Source organism: Watersipora subatra, chromosome 9 (genome assembly GCF_963576615.1).
Source record: "Watersipora subatra chromosome 9, tzWatSuba1.1, whole genome shotgun sequence".
In the NCBI taxonomy this organism is placed as follows: domain Eukaryota; kingdom Metazoa; phylum Bryozoa; class Gymnolaemata; order Cheilostomatida; family Watersiporidae; genus Watersipora; species Watersipora subatra.
In genome coordinates, this window is record NC_088716.1 from 53,641,992 (window position 1) to 53,663,299 (window position 21,308).

At 35.7% G+C, this 21,308-nt stretch overlaps 1 protein-coding gene across 2 annotated transcripts in view; it reads right to left on the minus strand.

Moving 5' to 3' along the window:
* Positions 1-971: 971 nt before the first annotated feature.
* LOC137404668 (diacylglycerol kinase zeta-like) overlaps positions 972-21,308 on the minus strand; it is a 128,347-nt gene continuing 108,010 nt past the window's right edge. The window contains exons 17-27 of one of the 2 annotated variants that reach the window (XM_068090892.1): positions 18,591-18,767; positions 17,747-17,837; positions 17,408-17,519; positions 12,835-12,938; positions 9,266-9,475; positions 6,902-7,041; positions 5,201-5,292; positions 4,850-4,906; positions 3,495-3,728; positions 2,825-2,924; positions 972-1,954 (exon numbers count right to left, since the gene is read on the minus strand). In XM_068090892.1, the coding sequence (XP_067946993.1) occupies positions 1,841-1,954; positions 2,825-2,924; positions 3,495-3,728; positions 4,850-4,906; positions 5,201-5,292; positions 6,902-7,041; positions 9,266-9,475; positions 12,835-12,938; positions 17,408-17,519; positions 17,747-17,837; positions 18,591-18,767 (1,431 nt within the window). In that variant the 3' untranslated portion in view covers positions 972-1,840. The remainder of the gene's footprint in view (positions 1,955-2,824; positions 2,925-3,494; positions 3,729-4,849; positions 4,907-5,200; positions 5,293-6,901; positions 7,042-9,265; positions 9,476-12,834; positions 12,939-17,407; positions 17,520-17,746; positions 17,838-18,590; positions 18,768-21,308) is intronic. The other variant, XM_068090893.1, reaches the window with a different exon arrangement.

Genomic DNA, 21,308 nt, shown 5'->3' on the forward strand with positions numbered 1-21,308 from the left:
GAGTACGCTATGTCTATGCAGAAAGTTACCGTCGTAAAATAACGAACCTTCTCAAATACAGTATATAGCTTTGTTAGTTAAATAAGGAGTTGTCCTACTTCGTAACACTAAGTAGACGAGCAATGTAATGTCTATATGTACTTACGTGGTACTGGACAAAATGCATGTTCGTTCGCATTAAACAATTGGGAGAAATGACAAACGGCATCTGTTCAGTCAGTAACAGGAAAATCTCCTCTGTTATACATTGTTGTGCCAATAACTGAACAGGAGACATTCAATTGCAGTTGAAATGGAGTTGTATTCTCCATTTTAACTGCAACTGAATATGACCACCTAACCGTCTCATTAGTAAAATTGGAATTCATATTTTGAATTATTCTCATTTTTCATAGTAGGCTACAAGAATAGAAAATCAAGAATAAACAATAGCTAAAATAGGATAATCAGTCAATCTACCCAAATACTACTAATAATGTTATGAAAGCCACTAGTTGGTTGTGTGAACTACCTGGTTTTCATAGCCTTCCTGGTATAAGATATCAGACTATTTGCACACTCAGCTACCACTCCATGATCTCAGAGGAGAAAAATTGTCTACAACAGTGTTTTAACAGTTGATCTTTCAAAAGACTAGCCATAAATACGTTGTCAATTTGGTAGGCTGGCATAACATGGGTGGACTCAGTATCATGCTTTATAAAAATATAACTTTATTCACACCAAAGATATGTATCAAGATATTGGTAAGGTTAAGTGAATTTTCGTAAGTGAATGAAGTTTATGTACAATGGTTTTTGGTCAACAATAATGCCTAGATGCAGCTCTCCTACGATATGGTGCAACGAGTCCAAGCAATTGCTGCAAATCTTCAGAACGAAAAGGTAATCTCATTATATGACGCCAGTAACTTCACTGAATAGTAAAATGTTACTCTCATCCAAAGGTATCAACTGATATACAGTGATGCTCACCCCCACAATACTATATTGATTCGTAAGGATCAATTCAACATTACCATAATTAAATATTATATTATTAGTAGATAAGGTGGTGGAAAAAATATATACATTTGAAGCACGCAATCATTGTTGAATCTAACATTCTTGTTTAGCCATGTCTCCCACTAGTTACATGAAAAAAATATACAAAATAATCAAATGCTTGTTCCAGGATATTTGTTAAAGTCGTAACAAGGGTAACCTGATAAACTTTACACACAAACAGGAAACAAATACGAAAAGTTTTATATTTTCAACCTTCACATGCCTGCATGTTATGAATAATCTCACTAATAACTAAAAAGTTACTCGATATCTAACAAAATACATGTATGTATACCCCTAAAACTATGAATAAGTAACAAAATGTCAATGATGATTTCACATGCCCGATGCGAATCTCTGCAGCTTAGATATAAGATAAAATAAATGTAACGATATGCAGCCAAACAGGGGACTATGCAAATATTTGTCCGTGTCACGTAACACCACAATAAACAAAAATACTCTGTATGAGGAAGCAAGGGAGCAGTCTGTCACAGACAGCTTTGCCAACAAGCATCTTATATAATCAGAAAGTCATTAGACACGCTCGTAGAAGCGTTTAATAGTTTGGTGAGAAAGAATATAGTGTAAGTTAAATAAAAAAGTAAGATTATTTTATGAATTAGAAACTAATCTATTTGGTCCAATCCTATCACGAAAAAAGGTGAGGTTTTTCGTAAGCCAGTTAAGTAAAAAATATATCTGCGAGGAAACTGGACTTGGTGTGAGCAGAAACCATATCTTTTCATCAATTTGTAAATCCTCAAGTTGTCTTGAGCTGGTCAGAGACAGTATTAGACTTCGGTAGATGCTGACTCGGTTTGTAAAAGCAGCATTTCATGGTAATTAAGAAAATTAGCTAGCTCAACATCCTGTGCCTTTAGTGCTAGCTCTCTCGGTGTCATCCCCTGCATAAATGAAGTATCATCAAACAACCACCTAGCCAAAGACATACTTTTTGGTTTTTACAGAAGAAATAGCCAGTTACAGCGGCCATTTTACATATCCATTGCTCTCAGCCAATCAACCATCTTAGAACACTAGTGGTCGCAGCGACCAATCAATTGTTAAATTAGAAGCAAGCGAACAAGCGATGATATTACCAACAGCATACGAGACTCGATGTTACATTTGAAGGGTGTCTTGTAAAGCTATAAAAGTTTGCATGGAATTTCCTGCATCCACAAATAACCAAGGCTAAGGAAGCTCACATAAGCCTAACATCGAACAAAAGGTTTCAAACCCTTTACACTATGTCTACATATTGCATTGAAATATTGGAAAAACTGGGGATATTTTCATTTGGACTAAATTAACCAAGAACAGACAAAGCTTTACCGAACAAGCCTTCTGGAGCATTGAAAAGAGGTGGCAATAGCCTTAAAAAGTTCTCCTTTTAGCCACTGAGGATTGCATTTTAGACAAACACTTTTTAAAATGACATATGATGAATTTCAAGGGTATTCAAAGATGGTTAATAAAGATAAGAAATACCGATCTCGAGCGAACTGTTTGCGTACAATTTGATCTTACTGATAGCCAATGAGACTTCTATAAGATCTGTAAGTGTCACGATAATGAAACATTAAATTAAACAATTATCAAACAAATTAAATTAAATCCAACTAAACAAACGATGCTTCTTTAAGCTATAAGAGAAAGTGTGACCTACCATTCGGCAGCAAAACGGTTAACAACAATGAGTGTTATTCAGCAATTCACACTCGGTTTACAGGCAAATTATTTCATAACAACGCAGCTTATCCTCTCCCTCCTACCTGGGCATCCTTTAGAAGCACATTAGCACCAGCTTGTATGAGCATTCGACAGATGGTCCTTCTTTGATACCAAGCTGCCTTGTGCAATGCAGACTGTCCCCTGCAACATATCAATTGCACAATTTGTGGGCGGATAACCTTGACCGAAAGAAAGATAAGAAAACCTGCTTAGAATGAACGCTTCCCACACTTTGGTAATTGAACACCCCTTTTTACATCTACAGTACTTCAGTTTGTTTAAGGAATGCAAACCATAATTCATCCGTGCTACAGAAAAACCCTCTACATACAAGGAACGGAAGTTTATGCATAAAACTGGTCAGAGAGGGTGAAGATACAGACACTAAACATGAGCTAGAACAATACAATATTTTAGTCAAATTACATTTTATTATATATAGCATATAGTACATTCAGCATTATTTCTAGTTAATTTTATTTTCCTTGTAATGCATATGGTTTTATTAAAATGTTTGTAATGCTTTAATATAAATCTAGTATTTAGTAATTAGATACTGCCTGGAGAATTTAAGAAAACTACATTGTACCTAAGAGCAGTTTATATATAGGGAAACTAAAGACAGCACTAAAAATGTATTTGCTTTTAACTGGCACCTTTTGAATCAATCGCCAAGCATACAGGTGAAAAACAACAAACGCAAGCACTGACCTCTCGTTGTCGAGCGCATCAATGAGCTGCAAAGGAGCATTCTGCAATATGTACTGGCAGACATCTTTATTGTTGAACCTTGCTGCATGGTGCAGTACTGTCATACCACCGACATCGGTGCTGAGCATGTCTGCGCCCTCCTGGTGAGCCTCGCAGAACCTCTTCAGATCTCCTCGTTTGGAAAAGTCCAACAAGAGTCTCGAGCGTAGACTAAGACGAGAATCTGAGGTAACACTGAAATAGACAGCGAGGAATACCCTTACAGATTGGTACTTAAAAGGCTTTTGTTGATCACCTAGTGCAGTCCTGAGAAATTAACAGTGTTATAGCTTTGCTGTCTTAATTTGAGAAAATAACCGAGTGAGGTCAATAAACCAACAAATTTGTCAGGTTTAGATCTACCAATCACATCTATCAGAAATAAAAATTCAACTATGCCACATTACATCCATCAAATTTTTAGTTTTATTTGGTTTGCAAATTATTCAGCTCACCGATAAAAACATTCATGAGCCTCTACAGATAATTTAATAATCGTTCAATATAACTATGGTTGAGATCATTGTACGTCAATGTTACCCGATTATCTATAAAATTGGATTTATATGAGATCTGGCACCACAACACGAAAACCATTCAAAATATAGGCAAGTGCAGGGAGGGATAAACTGTGCCCGCTCATGGGAGTGAGAAATGCACGAAACTTAAACAGCAAGGTTCTGAGACAGCAAAACTAAAATTCCTAGTTACCAAAATGGTAATTCACCTAGAAGTAATCTTTCATCGGCCTTAATAATGGCTGCGCGCAAACTAGTTTGGAAACTTTAGAAAATTTTTGGAAAATTCAAACTTTTTGTGTTTTTTTATTTATATGAAGACAAATGAAAAGCTGGTTGAGTGCTAGTGACTTTTCAATGACAAGATTTGAGTTGTAAAAGCTGCATAGTCAAACTTGCGCTGCAACAACTTAAATATTAATAAACTCGTAATTAATAATATTTTAGTGGTGCAGAACCACTTAAGATTGTAAAAAAGCAACTAGTTTTTTATATTATTTTGTTAGATAGCCAACCAATATAATATTTGATTACACCTTGGGTAACGGTCGATCTACAGATATCAGCTGGTGGAATTTGTGCGAGTGAGGTTATAGCGCACATATTGCATACGCAGGGAAATACTGAAAGGTAACTATGCACTACAAGCAAGCTTCCATCATTTAGGGAGAAACAAAGTGGTACGGAGTGTTCAAACTGAAATAAGGTAGCGGATAGAGGCAATTAATGTGTGCTGGTTGCAAAACAGAATGAGCAACTCAAAGTAAGCGGAAGCTGTGAAATGACCATGATATGGACCTTAGCTCGTTGTTATTGTCTGTTGAAGACTCTAACCCCAGACCATTCTCTATCTTTCTATAACAAATGACAAGCAATTGCATGAGACGCAACGAGTAACTAAGCTGCACCATAGCTATAAAGTGCTAGGAGTCGTTGTACCATGACTGTTAACATAAGACTACCCATGTGTTAACAATATACCATGTTTCTCATGGCGGAACTTTTGAACCACTCAAAGGAAGGATCTAGTAAAAGTAGAAAAAACTAGTGTTCACATATCCATGTATGGTCGGGATGTGCAAGAGTTAATTGACACTCATTGACACTCATGAGAAATCACATCCAGCTGATGCACAGATCGATACTTACAAGGGAGATGCGGGTGGAGTAACGGGGTACTTGTACTCTGACACCGTGCTCGCACAAGTTTTCAGCTTGCGCAATTCCTTCTCGAGTTCAGTCTATAAATATAACCAATGAACCGCTTTGGTCATAGATTGCAATGGAAGCTTCATGCTACATGAACGTGATAAGTTTGAAATTTTCAGAGCCGTGAAGATAAATAAGTTGACTTCTGCGCAGCTAGTTGTGACTTTATACTACTTTATACTCATTGCAGCGCTCAACGAGTAGATATCAGTGTCTATGTCCAACAAACTGCACCCGATGCTTAATAAATGGAAAGACAACTTTGATGCGTCGCTACAGTTGAATTTGCGTAGGCTATGAAGTGAAATCGCGTATATGCTAAATTTTGCTTGCTTTCCGTTTTGGCATAATAAAATGCAATACAATCCCTCTGCAGCATCAGTACCAGCATTACTGTGTTTCTAAAGGCGTGAACAAGCCTTCACAGACCTGATAGAATAACATTGTTATACCAACATGTTTTACTGAGATGATGGCCACAAGTATTCTCAAGTGCCAGAGGTTGGTTCAAAGGCTATAATTGATCAATAATTAAAACTGTATTGAAGCTTTTACAATCTTTCTTGATATACATGTAGTTAAACTAGCCTAGCGGACATCAGGATGAGCAGTCAAAAGTCAAACTGTTATTTTACAACAAGAGCATTATCTTCAACCTAGTTCAGCATATGCCCACGTAAGTGTTCAAATTCTCTATCAACAAGAATGATTTAATATCAAAGGCGAGCACGGAAACCACTAGAATTTAGGCACAAGAAAGAGTCTAAATAAAATAAGTCTTTCCTTCTAATAGAAACATATCAGCGATAGTAATTAGAAAAACATTAGAAAAACGTTATAAGCGATAATAATTAGAAATACATTCCATGTTATTTGCCTAACCAGTTCCAAGTCATTTTCTACACAGAGCATCTATAACTGCTAATGATAGGTTACATCCTTACACAAGAGACTTGAGTTGTACTAGTAAATACACAGATCCCACTCTTGATAAGAATTTAACAACACTACTAACATGCGCGAATTAAATCAAGCATTCACATATAGCAAAGTTATCTCCCCATTCCTTACAGTGCTATGTCCCACGTGTCTCTAAGAGGTACCGAATTAAATCAAGCATTCACATATAGCAAAGTTATCTCCCCATTCCTTACAGTGCTATGTCCCACGTGTCTCTAAGAGGTACCGAATTAAATCAAGCATTCACATATAGCAAAGTTATTTCCCCATTCCTTACAGTGCTATGTCCCACGTGTCTCTAAGAGGTACCGAATTAAATCAAGCATTCACATATAGCAAAGTTATTTCCCCATTCCTTACAGTGCTATGTCCCACGTGTCTCTAAGAGGTACCGAATTAAATCAAGCATTCACATATAGCAAAGTTATTTCCCCATTCCTTACAGTGCTATGTCCCACGTGTCTCTAAGAGGTACCGAATTAAATCAAGCATTCACATATAGCAAAGTTATCTCCCCATTCCTTACAGTGCTATGTCCCACGTGTCTCTAAGAGGTACCGAATTAAATCAAGCATTCACATATAGCAAAGTTATCTCCCCATTCCTTACAGTGCTATGTCCCACGTGTCTCTAAGAGGTACCGAAGTAAACAACAAGATTAAGCAAAATCTGGAAACAAACCGGCTCAGTGATTTCTGGTTCAGGGTCTTGCAGCTGAAGTTCTGGGTCTAATATATATAAATCCTCACTCGATATGTCGGTGATAAAGTGAACATTCTCTTGTCCTTGATCAATTCGGAAAAATCTAGGTGCAGTAGCAGCTGCAAAATCATGTGATCAAGTAATCTTCCTCATTAAATGAGACTATGGCAGCAGACCTCTAATATATTTAGAGCATCTGATGAAGGAACAACAAACAGCTGATCGATTACTGAGGGCATCCGAGAAATGGTCTCCAAGGTAATTTAAAGGCGGTCAAACCTTGAGATACGAAGTTAATCAGTTCCAAAATATTCTTATAATAATAGATTTTAGTTTTGTCTAACACATACTTACGATTATACATATTAGTTTAATATGCAAAAACAAAATATAGTGAAACATGGATAACTCGCCCTCGGATATAGCGAACACACGGTTAACTCGACTGGATTTGCTTGGTCCGTTCCCTCGCAATGATAAATGGCTCTATATAACTCGAATTCAACACTGTTATAACGAACTGTTTTTTGCCCAACGGCTACCGAAACGGTTGCTATCGCTTTAGAAAATCACTTTATTCCAAGCCATAGAGGTAAACCTCAACTTTTCGTAATTCATAAGCGTCGTTATTACCTCCATCGGCAAAATATTTTTGTCAACGACTGTTCTAAAGGTTTGATGAAATTTGATTTATACTGCTATACGATGAATACCACGGGCTAGCCGGGTCACGGGCGCAAGGATTATCGCCACGCACATACAAAACAAAAACAGCATGTTGTTTTTGTTTTGTATTTGCGTGGCGAAAATCCTTGAGTGCGTGACCCGGCTAGCCCGTGATGAATAGTTTTCCGACGTTGATTCCGTGTTGAATTAACGTCGGAATGTTGAATGTTTAAAACGTCTTAAAAATTGTTGAAATCAAACGTATACTTTGTCTTAGCTAAAAAAAACTATTCATCGTTTGACCTAAACACAAAATACGTGTGTACATTCAATAAGTATCCATTCAAAAAGCGTGAGTGATATACAATGTACCGTAAAACCTCGTAAAACTTTTAATTGAACTGCCTCGGAGTGTTGCTCTTAACGAATCCCAGGTAAAGTAAGGTAATCTTTCCATAAACTTCAAGAAAGATCGGCAAAATTGATCGTGGCCAAAAGAAAAAGATGTCTTTTCTTTGAGCATTTCAGCAATGAACAAGTTTTGCCAATGTCAATCTAAAAACGTCCTGGCAATAACATCACCTCAAACAACAAACCAATCTCAAGTGATAGAAAAATCTCTATACTTTTTGATAAAAACGTTTTAAACTTTACATTAGAAGCATTTAATTTGAAACAAGCCATTTGTGCTTTTGATTTATATTATAGTTTGTATATGTTCATGTATCTACTAATAAATAAGTAAATACATGGACTTGTGACAGTGCTCTGATAACTTGAACACTCTGATAATTCGAACACTTTTGCTCGGTACCTTGAAGTTTGAGTTATCCGAGTTTCACTGTATAATAATAATAACAAAACGAATATTCGAATCGTACACTTTATTCAGTTTAATTTGTTCCACAGTCCAAAGAACTTAGTGATAAATATTTCGGTTACTTCCATAAAGCATTACAACAAATGCTTTACAGAAAACTAAAGTAAAAATAAACAAAATAGAAATTAAATATAAATAATAAAAATTAAACTAAAACAAAATACTGAAAATAAACAAAGATTAATAATAGTAGGTGAAAATCGCAATTGATTTAAAGAGCTAATCCATTTTTAACTAAATGAGCTGTAAAAATTACTTATTTAATTTCATATCCGATTATTTAGACCAGCCTCTCTACCTTCAGTTGTTTTCAGCTTTCTTCATATCACATTCACTTTCTTATTCATGGAAACCTTTTTAATTCCAAGAAAAACTCAGCCTTTCCCTTTTTCACCACTACTATCAATCGCGCTAGTTTTCGTGAGAATCCTGAAGCGGACAAAGCAAAATATCCAGCAGTTTTATATTATTTGTGCACCGTAAAACCAAACTATGGTAAAGAGAATTGCAAACATGTCTTCTAATTTACGAAATCGTAATGTTTCGAGCAACTTCAGAAATTGAATGTTACAAAGTTTTTTATACGTTGAAAAAAGTATTTGCACAAATTTTGTGTGAAAGTTTGATTGTAGTAAAACAACAGACATACAGACAGACAGCACAGCAGACATACAGACAGACAGCACAACAGACATACAGACAGACAGCACAGCAGATAGTTTACATGACAAAGTCACTTATTTTATTAACATCGATGCAAGCCATGATTGTAAGTACATTGTAAATGTTGAGCTTACAGTCGAGGAAACACCAGTTAGAAGCGAGAGGCCTAAAGCTAAGAGGGCCTTGTGATTCCATCTCGGGATCAACTGCTTGTCCTCGAGATCTCTTGGTAGCATCAGAACTGATAATTGGTCCAAGCATTTCTTTTCCGAGTCTGTTAATTTGGCCTCGAACAAATTCAAGGTCTGCATCTCTTTGCACCACAATCATTCCCAAAGGAATAGCTACAAGCAAAACATAATTTGCCTTATGAGCTGCAACATACCATATATTGGAAAATTATGAATTTTCTCACAATTTCACACAGCGTAACCAAATAGTAACCAAAATCCTTTTTTTAAAAAGCATGATACAGTGAAACTCGGATAAATCGCCCTCGGATATATCGAACACATGGTTAAGTCGAATGGATTTGCTTGGTCCGTTTCCCCGCAATGATAAATGGCTTTAGATAACTCGACCAAAACTCCGTTAACTCAAACAGTTTTTGCCAAACGGCTACCGAGACGGTTGTTACTATCGCTTTAGAATATCACTTTATTCCAAGCCATAGAGATAAACATCGACTTTTAGTAGTTCTTAGGCCTCGTTATTACCAACATCGGCAAATATTTTCATTAACAACTTTTCTAAAAGTTTGCAAAAATCAAATTTTACCAAACATCCGCTTAGCGGTAAGCCCTCCGAATGCAAAAAAAGCGAGGTAAAATTGGGATAACTTTAAAGTAATATCGGCAAAATTGATAATGGGTTTTTAATAGTAAAGCAGTTTTGTAATAACTGACTTACTGCAAAATTGATCTTGGTTAAAACGCTCGGTAGAAAAATACGTATGTATTTTTTCTGAGCGTTTTAACCGCGATCAAGTTTTGCCAATTTTAATCTGAGAAGGACCTGGCAGTCACATCAACTAAAACAACAAACAAATCTCAAGTGATAGAAAAATATCTATACTTTCTGATTAAAAATATTTAAAACTTCACACGAGAGACCCTTTAACTTGCAACAAGCAATCTATGCTTTTGATTTATATATAGTTTGTATATGTACATGTATCTACTGATAAATACGTGCACTTATGACTGTCCTGATAACTTGAACGCTCTAATAACTCGAACACTTTTGCTCGGTCCCTTGAAGTTTGAGTTATCCGTGTTTCACTGTATATGCCAACTATGTAGTGGTTGTCAATGTGGAGGGCTTCACGAGTCATAGTTACTGAAAAGTGCTGGCATGTAATAACAACTGTAATCCCAGTCGACATTAAAGCATTGGGCGTAATAACACCTGCGCATCTATGTGGCGTACCCAAACATCAGGGACAATCAACACAAGTTGCAGACAAGCGTATTATTGGTAACGACTAAGATCTTGAGGCGAGTGCTATAACTCCCAAGTCTCTGATAGGAAACTGAGCTTGAGTAGACATTATGGCCCATTTGGATTAACCGTGGTGAGGAAATAATTTATTTATATCTATTATAATTATATATATTATAATTACTGTAAAACCTCTAATTGAACGCCATGGCGCTCTATCTTTCAACCCTTCTTCTCTAGTGGCAGTCAACTGAAGGTAGCGTTCAAATAGAGGCTGGTGCTGTATTTTTCAAATGGCTCGTCAGATTTTTAGTAAAATAAATTTAGCCCTTTTACGGGCGAAGCGAATCTCGCCTACATTATGCCCGCTTTTTCTGGTGAAGCGATATTAAACCTATTGGATGCAATAAAACTGCTAATTTACCTTTAACTTGTCAAAGATCAATTAATAAATATGCATCAAGAAACCAAGAAATATCTCTACTAGTTAATATCTATTGTTTGCAATTGACCTGATGATATTATAGCCTGTGTCCTGTTTGCAATTTGCTGGAGCTTTCAATTTTAATTTATTCTAAATTTGAAGACAGTTTTATTTTATGTCTATATTTACCAATGTTTCATAAAAGCTCAATGCATTCATTGATGTTTGCTACAGTTTGCTGCCAAAACTAGCTTTTTATGTGCAATAAAAGAGGAGTTACAAGTGTCGATCAATTGTAATATCAGATTATCAGAATGATGCTATCGAATAATATGCAAAAAATCTGCAAATATATAAGTTATAAAATGATAATCTATCAAATGCTACAAATATATACTCATGAACAAATGACATAAACGAACCATACTTATATTACGGGTATATTACACGTAGAAACAAAAAATAACGTTTTTAAAATAAAAATATTTGAATCGCTTGCTCGGATGACTGTGTTCTGATTGTTGCTTTTGATGGAACGAACATCTTCTGGCTGTTCAATACCTTCCACAATGTCTTCTGACCTCGACTCTTCTTCTGCACTGCTGAGCTAGTTGATATTAGTGTCCAAACAATTTTTTGGCAGAGCGAAACTTTTAAGCATTGCGTTTGGCACAAATATACCGCGTAAAAGTTTTGCTCGCTAAATGTAGCATTTGGCCTAAAACTAATCGTTCATCTACCATCATCAATGTAAACCGTTTTTTATATACATGTACTTGGAAGTATCAAGACCGTATCAAACAAGGAACTACTATTAGCTTGATGCAGTTATTAATTATTTCTATGGGGTTGCTTTCAGTTTTAACAAAAACAGTCAAAGCTTTAGAGTTGGACAGCGAGAGAATTGATTGTTATTGATGTAAATGATTCATTTTTAATACGATTTTGTGGACACCTTTTTGCTGATCACTTGATATTATGGGTTCATAAAGATCAAAGATTGTCAAAGTGGCAGTCAAATAGAGGATGGTGCTTTATTTTTCAACCCTTCTCTCATGATAGTGGCGGTCAAAAAGAGGTGGCGTTCAATTAGCGGCTTCACATTATATATTTATTATGATTATATATATAAATATAGGCTGACAAATAAGAGGTGTTGTTCTACCATGAAACAGACAGTCTATAAAAAGTTGACGAATAAGAGGTGTTGTTCTACCATGAAACAGACAGTCTATAAAATGCTGACGAATAAGAGGTGTTGTTTTAACCTGAAACAGCCAGTCTATAAAAAGTTGACGAATAAGAGGTGTTGTTTTAACCTGAAACAGACAGTCTATAAAAAGTTGACGAATAAGAGGTGTTGTTTTAACCTGAAACAGCCAGTCTATAAAAAGCTGACGAATAAGAGGTGTTGTTTTAACCTGAAACAGTCAGGCTATAAAATGCTGACGAATAAGAGGTGTTGTTTTAACCTGAAACAGTCAGTCTATAAAATGCTGACGAATAAGAGGTGTTGTTTTAAGCTGAAACAGCCAGTCTATAAAAAGTTGACGAATAAGAGGTGTTGTTTTAACCTGAAACAGTCAGTCTATAAAAAGCTGACAAATAAGAGGTGTTGTTTTAACCTGAAACAGTCAGTCTATAAAAAGCTGACAAATAAGAGGTGTTGTTTTAACCTGAAACAGACAGTCTATAAAAAGTTGACGAATAAGAGGTGTTGTTTTAACCTGAAACAGTCAGTCTATAAAAAGCTGACAAATAAGAGGTGTTGTTTTAACCTGAAACAGACAGCCTATAAAAAGTTGACAATTACAACAAGTTGTATTATAAGCTACTCACAAATCTTTTTGAGCTTCTCCTTATCATAGTGATACTTTTCGTAATCCTTCAGCCCGATTCTACTCACTTGTAGCCTCATTCGATTGGTGTTCATGTTCATATCCCTGCAACATTACGACTCGTTAGATAACAAGTTATATTACAATATAGAAAGTCTAATACCAACTACTAATATAAAATACAGTAGCTACAAGTAGAATATACAGTGTTTAGCCATAAAACAAAATAACTACTAGTAGAACATAGAGTAGCGGTAACTAGCCATTGAAGGCAGTAGTTACTGGCACAACAAATATGTACTGGCAGTCATTCAGCACGTCACATTATTGAGATGCTCGCTCTGCCGCGATATTCCTTGTTGCATGAGAAGGTAATAATTAATAGCTGACAACTGCTCAACTACCAAAACACCAAGAAAGTATGCCGGAATAAGACAAAACAGTATTGCGACACTGAAATACACCGACTACCAACTATAAGCTAAAGCTGGATAGCAAAGGTTGGCAGTTGAAAGCCTGTACTTGTTCAATCTATCTAAACAAGCTGACATCAGATCATTAATATCTATATGAATGTTAATGTGTTGTGTTAAGTGAGGTATGTTTTTTATAAGCATCAATATGAAAAATGTTTTGCATTGAAGCCTGAAATCTTACACATAGCAATATTAAGAATAAACCTTCGCATTGTTTCAAGTAATTGTCTAACAAATACAAAAGGTCTATATATTATCAAAGGCCAACTTTTATAAACAAAAATCTTATTATGTCATCAAAACTTATGACATTGCGTGGATGTACCGTACCGCATAAAAATGCTCAAAAACTTTTTCTGAAATCCATCGGATGGATTGTATTTATCGAAAGACAGACTTCTAATAATTGATATGTGCAAACTTATTATAAAAAATAAAAATCAGGAATTGAAACGGGCAGAATTTTTGTTGGAGTGCTCCAAAATGAAGCGAAGGGATGTATTGGTCAACTGAACTCAGCCTTATGAATTCTTTGTACTGCAATCATAGCAAGTTCGAGAGAACTAAGTTTACATACACACAGACAGACACTCATGGATAATATAAGGTGATGCTACTATGCTTGAATATTTTACTAACTGCCCTATTAAAATTCCCCAAAAGTGTTACAATGAGTATATGATGTGAAAGATGACGGAAAAGACATACAGACAGATAACACCAAAATGTAATTTTTTTTCTTGGGAAAGATTTGCCTGATGTATGTAAATATACAGGATAGCGCAACTTCAATTTATGGCTTAGTCATAACTATAGCATAGACAAACATAATGCATGAATTATAAGGGTTTGACTCAGAGTACTAAACACATGATCCAACAATGAAAAGAAAAGCGAAACAAAATGTTCTTGAATACCCTTGTACCTAGTATCCTGTTAGTCTAAGCAATTGCAGGGTAGTATGATAATACATTGAAAGGCCCACTTGACATACATATCTCGGAGATGTCCTGGATTACTAGATTAATTAATATTACCAAATTACAGAATTATTACTAAATTAAATCTAGTAACAGCTGTTGTGGTTTGTCTAATGAATACTATAATATGTACATGTATCGTTGCTGCCGGTTATGTCTGCCATAGTGAAATAACACAATAGCATCCCTAAGGAGATCACTGTTTACCAAATATGGTAAATAGTACAATAAACATAAAATAAACATACAATAAACATGAATCTGCCTGAACATCTAAGTTTACTACAGCAAGTGTTGTATAACATATCGCAATAAATATCTAGACCACTACACCCTACCCACGAAACCATAATTTGATGAGAGAATAAACTAAAACTGCCACCATGATTACCACAGTTAAAGTTACAACAAGGCCACAACACAAAATAGAGTGTAGTAGCTTGCACAGACACGCGCGAAGGCACATGAGAGAGAAGACAACTACTAGGCACTGGCTACTTGCAGTGGTTGGGGTGCGAGGCACTGCTCCATTATGACACTGTCAACACTAGACGCATTGTGCCTCGCAGCAAACTTAATACGCCTGAAAACCAAAAAGAAGTGTTGGAGGTAATATTGCAGGTAATCCAAGAAATATTGATAACACAAAGGTATCGATAAGGTATCGATAAGGCAAGCAATGATAAATAATATGAGATGTTGCACAAGCCCACGGCTAACACCACCAAATTCAACAATAAAATGATTAGACAGATACTCTAGCAATGCGATTAGACATTTAATTCGTATCAAGCTATTATCTTATCCGTAAAATAGTACAGCTTTTAATAAAAGACCAGTTACATTTCTGTATAACAAATCATAGTTATATGGATTTTTGTTTTCATGGAAATGGCATTACTTTCGATTCAATAATAATTTAGAAGGATTATCTCAGGCGTGAATGATCAACTAGTATTGACGGATGTTGGCTTGCTAGGGAGAGATATGAGGACACTCAATTGTAGGAGGCAGGGAGCTACCATAAGCCACAAAGACTAATGACATAAAATAAATAACTCAAAATGAATTTTCAGAACAAAAGCCTTGATTACATTAATTAGCGATCATAGCTAATCGTAGGCTCCCACACTTTGACATGACTCATGCGATAAAGACACTATCAGGATATGATGTGATGCTTATCTACCAATCACCATAGAGTGGACTCTCGCTTCTACCAATCACCATAGAGTGGACTCTCGCTTTTACCAATCACCATAGAGTGGACTCTCGTTAACACAGACCCGTTAATCAAAATATTGGATAAGATGGAAAATTTTGGCATTGCAGCTGCCAGCAAAGTGCAGTTAAAATCGGTCTACAATGATTTTTATTAAAAATTTTAAGGATTATTAAATGTAAGACACACTTATCTGTTAGAGCCGTTTATATATAATCACAGCTACCGTAAAACCTCTAATTGAACGCCACTTTTATTTGAATGCCACCTTTATTTGAACGCCACCTTTATTTGAACGTCACCTTTATTTGAACGTCACCTTTATTTGAACGTCACCTTTATTTGAACGTCACCTCCATTTGACCGCCACTATAGGAGAAAAGTTGAGAGAGAGAGAGAGCGCCCCCTTTATTTGAACGCCACCTCCATTTGACCGCCAATTTGACATTCCTTGATCATTACGAACCCGTAATAGCAAGTGATCAGTAGAAAAGTGTCCACAAAATACTAATAATGACTCAGTTACATCGATAACAATTAATTCTTTCCTTGTTTCTGTTTGTAACAAAGTCTGTTTTTCAACTGCAAAGCTTTTCATTTTTTCGTGAAAACTTTGAAAGCACCACCATGAAGGCAATTAATAACTGTATTAGGCTGATAGTAGTTCCTTGTTTAACGCGGTCTTGTTACTTCGACGTAGGTAAAAAGATGGTTTACATTTACAATGGTAGATGTACGACTAGTTTTAGGCTAAAAGTTGCGCTTAGCGCACCTAGTGCTGAAACTTTATCATTATTTGGGTGCAATGCAACGCGTAACCGTTTTGCTCTGCTCAAAAATTGTTTGGATGTCAATATCGACAAGTTCAGCAATGCAGAAAAAGAGTTGAGGTCAGAAGACATTGGGGAAGGTATTGAACAACAAGAAGATGTTTGTTCCATCGAAAGCAACAATCAGAAAGCAACTGGCCGAGCAAACAATGCAAATATTTTTCGCAATTTTGTGGAAATTTCCATTCATGCAAAATATTAGACATAATTGAAATCAATTTTTCACCATGCTTTTACAAAGCCATCCACATAGCGTAAATAAATATTTCTTTTCATAATTTTTTTTCACAGGCTAAATATGTTATAGTAGATACAGTATATCCTAGTGCATAGTATAAAGCCCAATGTATAAAAGCCCTATGAGATTTTTTACTGAGTCGTTAGACCTATATATAGGATATCGGTTCAACCAGAAAATCGGCTAAACTGGACCAACGACCACCCTTTTAGTCCATTTTAACAAGGGTTAAAATGGGCTAATAGGGTTTATGGACTAATGTTAAAATAATTTGACAGGGGCAAAGTATATGCAAACTTTGACCATGTTAAGATTCAACAGACACCAATGTCTAAATTACATCATACCATGAAAACACACTATATGTACTAATATCATATGGAAACTCTTACAAATAAACCCTTACATATAAAATAAATACTTTGGTTGATGCACTTTTTCTTTATAAGTTTGAAGTATTTTGCAATCAATAAACCAGGTGTGACAAACACTAACAATAATGAATGAGAAACTGAGCGTAATACGACCTTATGTTGTTTATATTAGAATTCATCTACTTTCCAGTCATTTGAATCGACCAACTATTTTTATGGACAGACAAATGCTTGCTGTCCTAGCTAAAGTGCTCTTACTAATGTGGTCTTACTGTATTCATCTCATTATCCCACAACACCAATGTTTCACGTGAAACCTACCCTTATCAACATCCTAATACAAGTGACACAAAATAAAACCTTGCCTGTTGTGAGACACAAAATAATTTTTTTACGAGTTTTCAAAGTGACGTCGAGGAGTAGAAATAACCATAGATGAAGCATGAATACATACTTGAGGCTAGAAGGTTGTGCGCTGCTATTTCTCTTCGGCTTCATGAGCATTCGAGCCTTGTTTCTCAGTTTGACGCTGATAATTGAGGGCATGAGTCTACACGGCTCACCATCTACCTAAAATACAGAACTAAGCTACAATACTTTATCTCTATCGACATGAATCAGTTTTAAAACAATGTAAAGTAGTTTTTATAACAAATCTAAATGAGATTTAGATTGTTTTCTGCAATTACATGACTCATATGTAACATGAATGACAAAAGCACTTACCAGAATAGGAATAGACCTAGAGGTTAACACTTCCCTACATAGGAATAGTCATAGTATAAGTTAGCACCTACCTGCATGGGTATCGTTTTACGTGTTGTTATCTTCACTTCGTTGCATTGAGCAATCCTCTCCCCATGTCCTCCGACTTGCAGCGCCGCCTGAAATCGATCATGACAAATTTAAAGGTAATCTGACAAGCGTCACAAGTTGAGATTTGTCTTCTCTTCTCTTAAAATGCTGAGAGATTTGTATCAACTAAAGCGTGAGTGAATGAGTTATAGAATAGTCTGATACTCCGACTTACTTTGCGCTGTACACATTCATCTCTGTACACATTCATCTCTTAACAACACAGAATTATGTTTCGAGTGTAATAAGGCTAAAAAATGTTCAAATACCATGTAAGTGATTATCACACTAACACTCAGGCGACATCCATCCCAACACATTAGGGAGGGAGAGCTACTACATGTTAGCCCACTATTAATATCTAGATGAGAGATATCGATAGCGGGCTGCCAACACTTCCTTCCTATCCTACAGCCTCCCACTTAAAAATATGCTATATTTAGCATGCACACATAATATTATATATACTCTATGAGAAAGATAATTTATAAGCAAATACATATTTTCAAAGCCTTACTAAAAGCAGATGCTATGTTCATGCAATGAGCAATGACTTAAAGGAACACACTCTAAGGTATCGACTATTTCTTTAAAAAATACCGAGGGACTAAATAGCTTCACGATAGGCACAGTCCCACGATGCTTTAACATAAACAAGTGAATATCATGCATGCGGTGGTTGAAACATTACAGATAAAGCCAACTTTGATATGACAATGGCAGTTAGTGTAGAGCTACTGAATAAAAAGAGAGGTGGGTATATATGCAGTGTATACACTCACCAGTTGCGTGGGACTTAGCCCTAGTACTTCTATCTTTCCATCATCAGTTCTTGGGCTACCAAATTGTGAGCTTGAGCCCCATGGCGTCGTGCCCGATGAATACTTGGGAATGTTTAGAAAGAGCAGCGAGTGAATTTTGAGCTCCTTGATCTTAGCAGTCAGGTCTTCTCCATCACACTAAAAGTAATGTTACACAGAGGTAAGTATAGCTACTATTAAATACAATGTTACACAAAGGTAAGTATAGCTACTGTAAAATACAATGTTACACAGAGGTAAGTATAGCTACTGTTAAATACAATGTTACACAAAGGTAAGTATAGCTACTGTTAAATACAATGTTACACAGAGGTAAGTATAGCTACTGTTAAATACAATGTTACACAGAGGTAAGTATAGCTACTGTTAAATACAATGTTACACAAAGGTAAGTATAGCTACTGTTAAATACAATGTTACACAGAGGTAAGTATAGCTACTGTTAAATACAATGTTACACAGAGGTAAGTATAGCTACTGTTAAATACAATGTTACACAAAGGTAAGTATAGCTACTGTTAAATACAATGTTACACAGAGGTAAGTATAGCTACTGTTAAATACAATGTTACACAGAGGTAAGTATAGCTACTGTTAAATACAATGTTACACAAAGGTAAGTATAGCTACTGTTAAATACAATGTTACACAGAGGTAAGTATAGCTACTGTTAAATACAATGTTACACAAAGGTAAGTATAGCTACTGTTAAATACAATGTTACACAAAGGTAAGTATAGCTACTGTTAAATACAATGTTACACAGAGGTAAGTATAGCTACTGTTAAATACAATGTTATACAGAGGTAAGTATAGCTACTGTTAACTACAATGTTACACAGAGGTAAGTATAGCTACTGTAAAATACAATGTTAACCAGAGGTAAGTATAGCTACTATTAAATACAATGTTACACAGAGGTAAGTATAGCTACTGTTAAATACAATGTTCCACAGAGACACAGAGGTAAGTATAGCTACTGTAAAATACAATGTTACACAGAGGTAAGCATAGCTACTATTAAATACAATGTTACACAGAGGTAAGTATAGCTACTGTTAAATACAATGTTACACAGAGGCAAGTATAGCTACTGTTAAATACAATGTTACACAAAGGTGAGTATAGCTACTGTTAAATACAATGTTACACAAAGGTAAGTATAGCTACTGTTAAATACAATGTTACACAAAGGTAAGTATAGCTACTGTTAAATACAATGTTACACGAAGGTAAGTATAGCTACTGTTAAATACAATGTTACACAAATGTAGTATGGCTACTGTGATATATAAAATGATATTGATGTAATTTTTCCTTTAAATCATCACCATGGTACACGAGTGTTTATATGCTGCAAGCCCATGGTACACGAGTGTTTATATGCTATAAGCCCATGGTACACGAGTGTTTATATGCTATAAGCCCATGGTACACGAGTGTTAATATGCTGCAAGCTCATGGTACACGAGTGTTAATATGCTGCAAGCTCATGGTACACGAGTGTTTATATGCTGCAAGCCCATGGTACACGAGTATTTATATGCTGCAAGCACATGGTACACGAGTGTTAATATGCTGCAAGCTCATGGTACACGAGTGTTTATATGCTACAAGCCCATGATAAACGAGTGTTTATATGCTATAAGCCCATGGTATATGAGTGTTTATATGCTGCAAGCCCATGGTACATGAGTGTTTATATGCTGCAAGCCCATGGTACATGAGTGTTTATATGCTACAAGCCCATGGAACATGAGTGTTTATATGCTAAAAGCTCATGGTACATGAGTGTTTATATGCTGCAAGCCCATGGTACACGAGTGTTTATATGCTGCAAGCACATGGTACACGAGTGGTTATATGCTAAAAGTAGTAGTGCTGGTGCAAAAGTCTACCTGTGAATCATGCAACTTTTAAGTTGCTGATAAATATGGAGTAAATGTTAAACTACCGCAAGACTTTTTGTAAGTCTCGAGTCAAGAAGGATACACTGTCTTGTACCTTTCATACAATTACATCAACATGCTAAATACTTCATCCTTCACAGTAAACTTGAAACAACAAGGAATCCATTAGTTGGCGCTTCAACTTGAGAAAAACTATGATCTTCTGTAGTCTAAAATAATCTAGCCAGTGTACGACTATGCTACTGACCCAGAGATACGTATTTAACTACCTATATTCGTATAGGATTTGGTGTACTCAAGCTCATTCATTACCTGTTCAAATGGCAGCAACTGTTAGTAGCAGTGGATTATAAACGACTTAGTGCAATTTATTACCATGGCAACATGGAGATAATACAGGGATATTTCCTGCCATTCTCACGTCTAACTTTGTTACCGTAATGAGAATTCATAGGACTCAACGGCATGAACTACTAGGAACTTGCTTTTTTCATTGTTTAATGTTTTATGGTGGATTGTTCACTGGATGTCGCTATCATATACCATAAAATAGAGAGACAGCAAGTAAAACCACAAAGAATAATTTATTTAAATTCTGTCAACCTGTGAGCTGACCTAGAATGCTACAGCATCACGATTGAATACTTAACTTTTTATAGTTTCCCCACCGTATTATGTTATATTCGTGCAATAAAGCAAGTTTATAACGCGATAAAATAATTGATATTGAAATATTACTCTGCTAGCTAAAAAATATTAGCTAAAAATG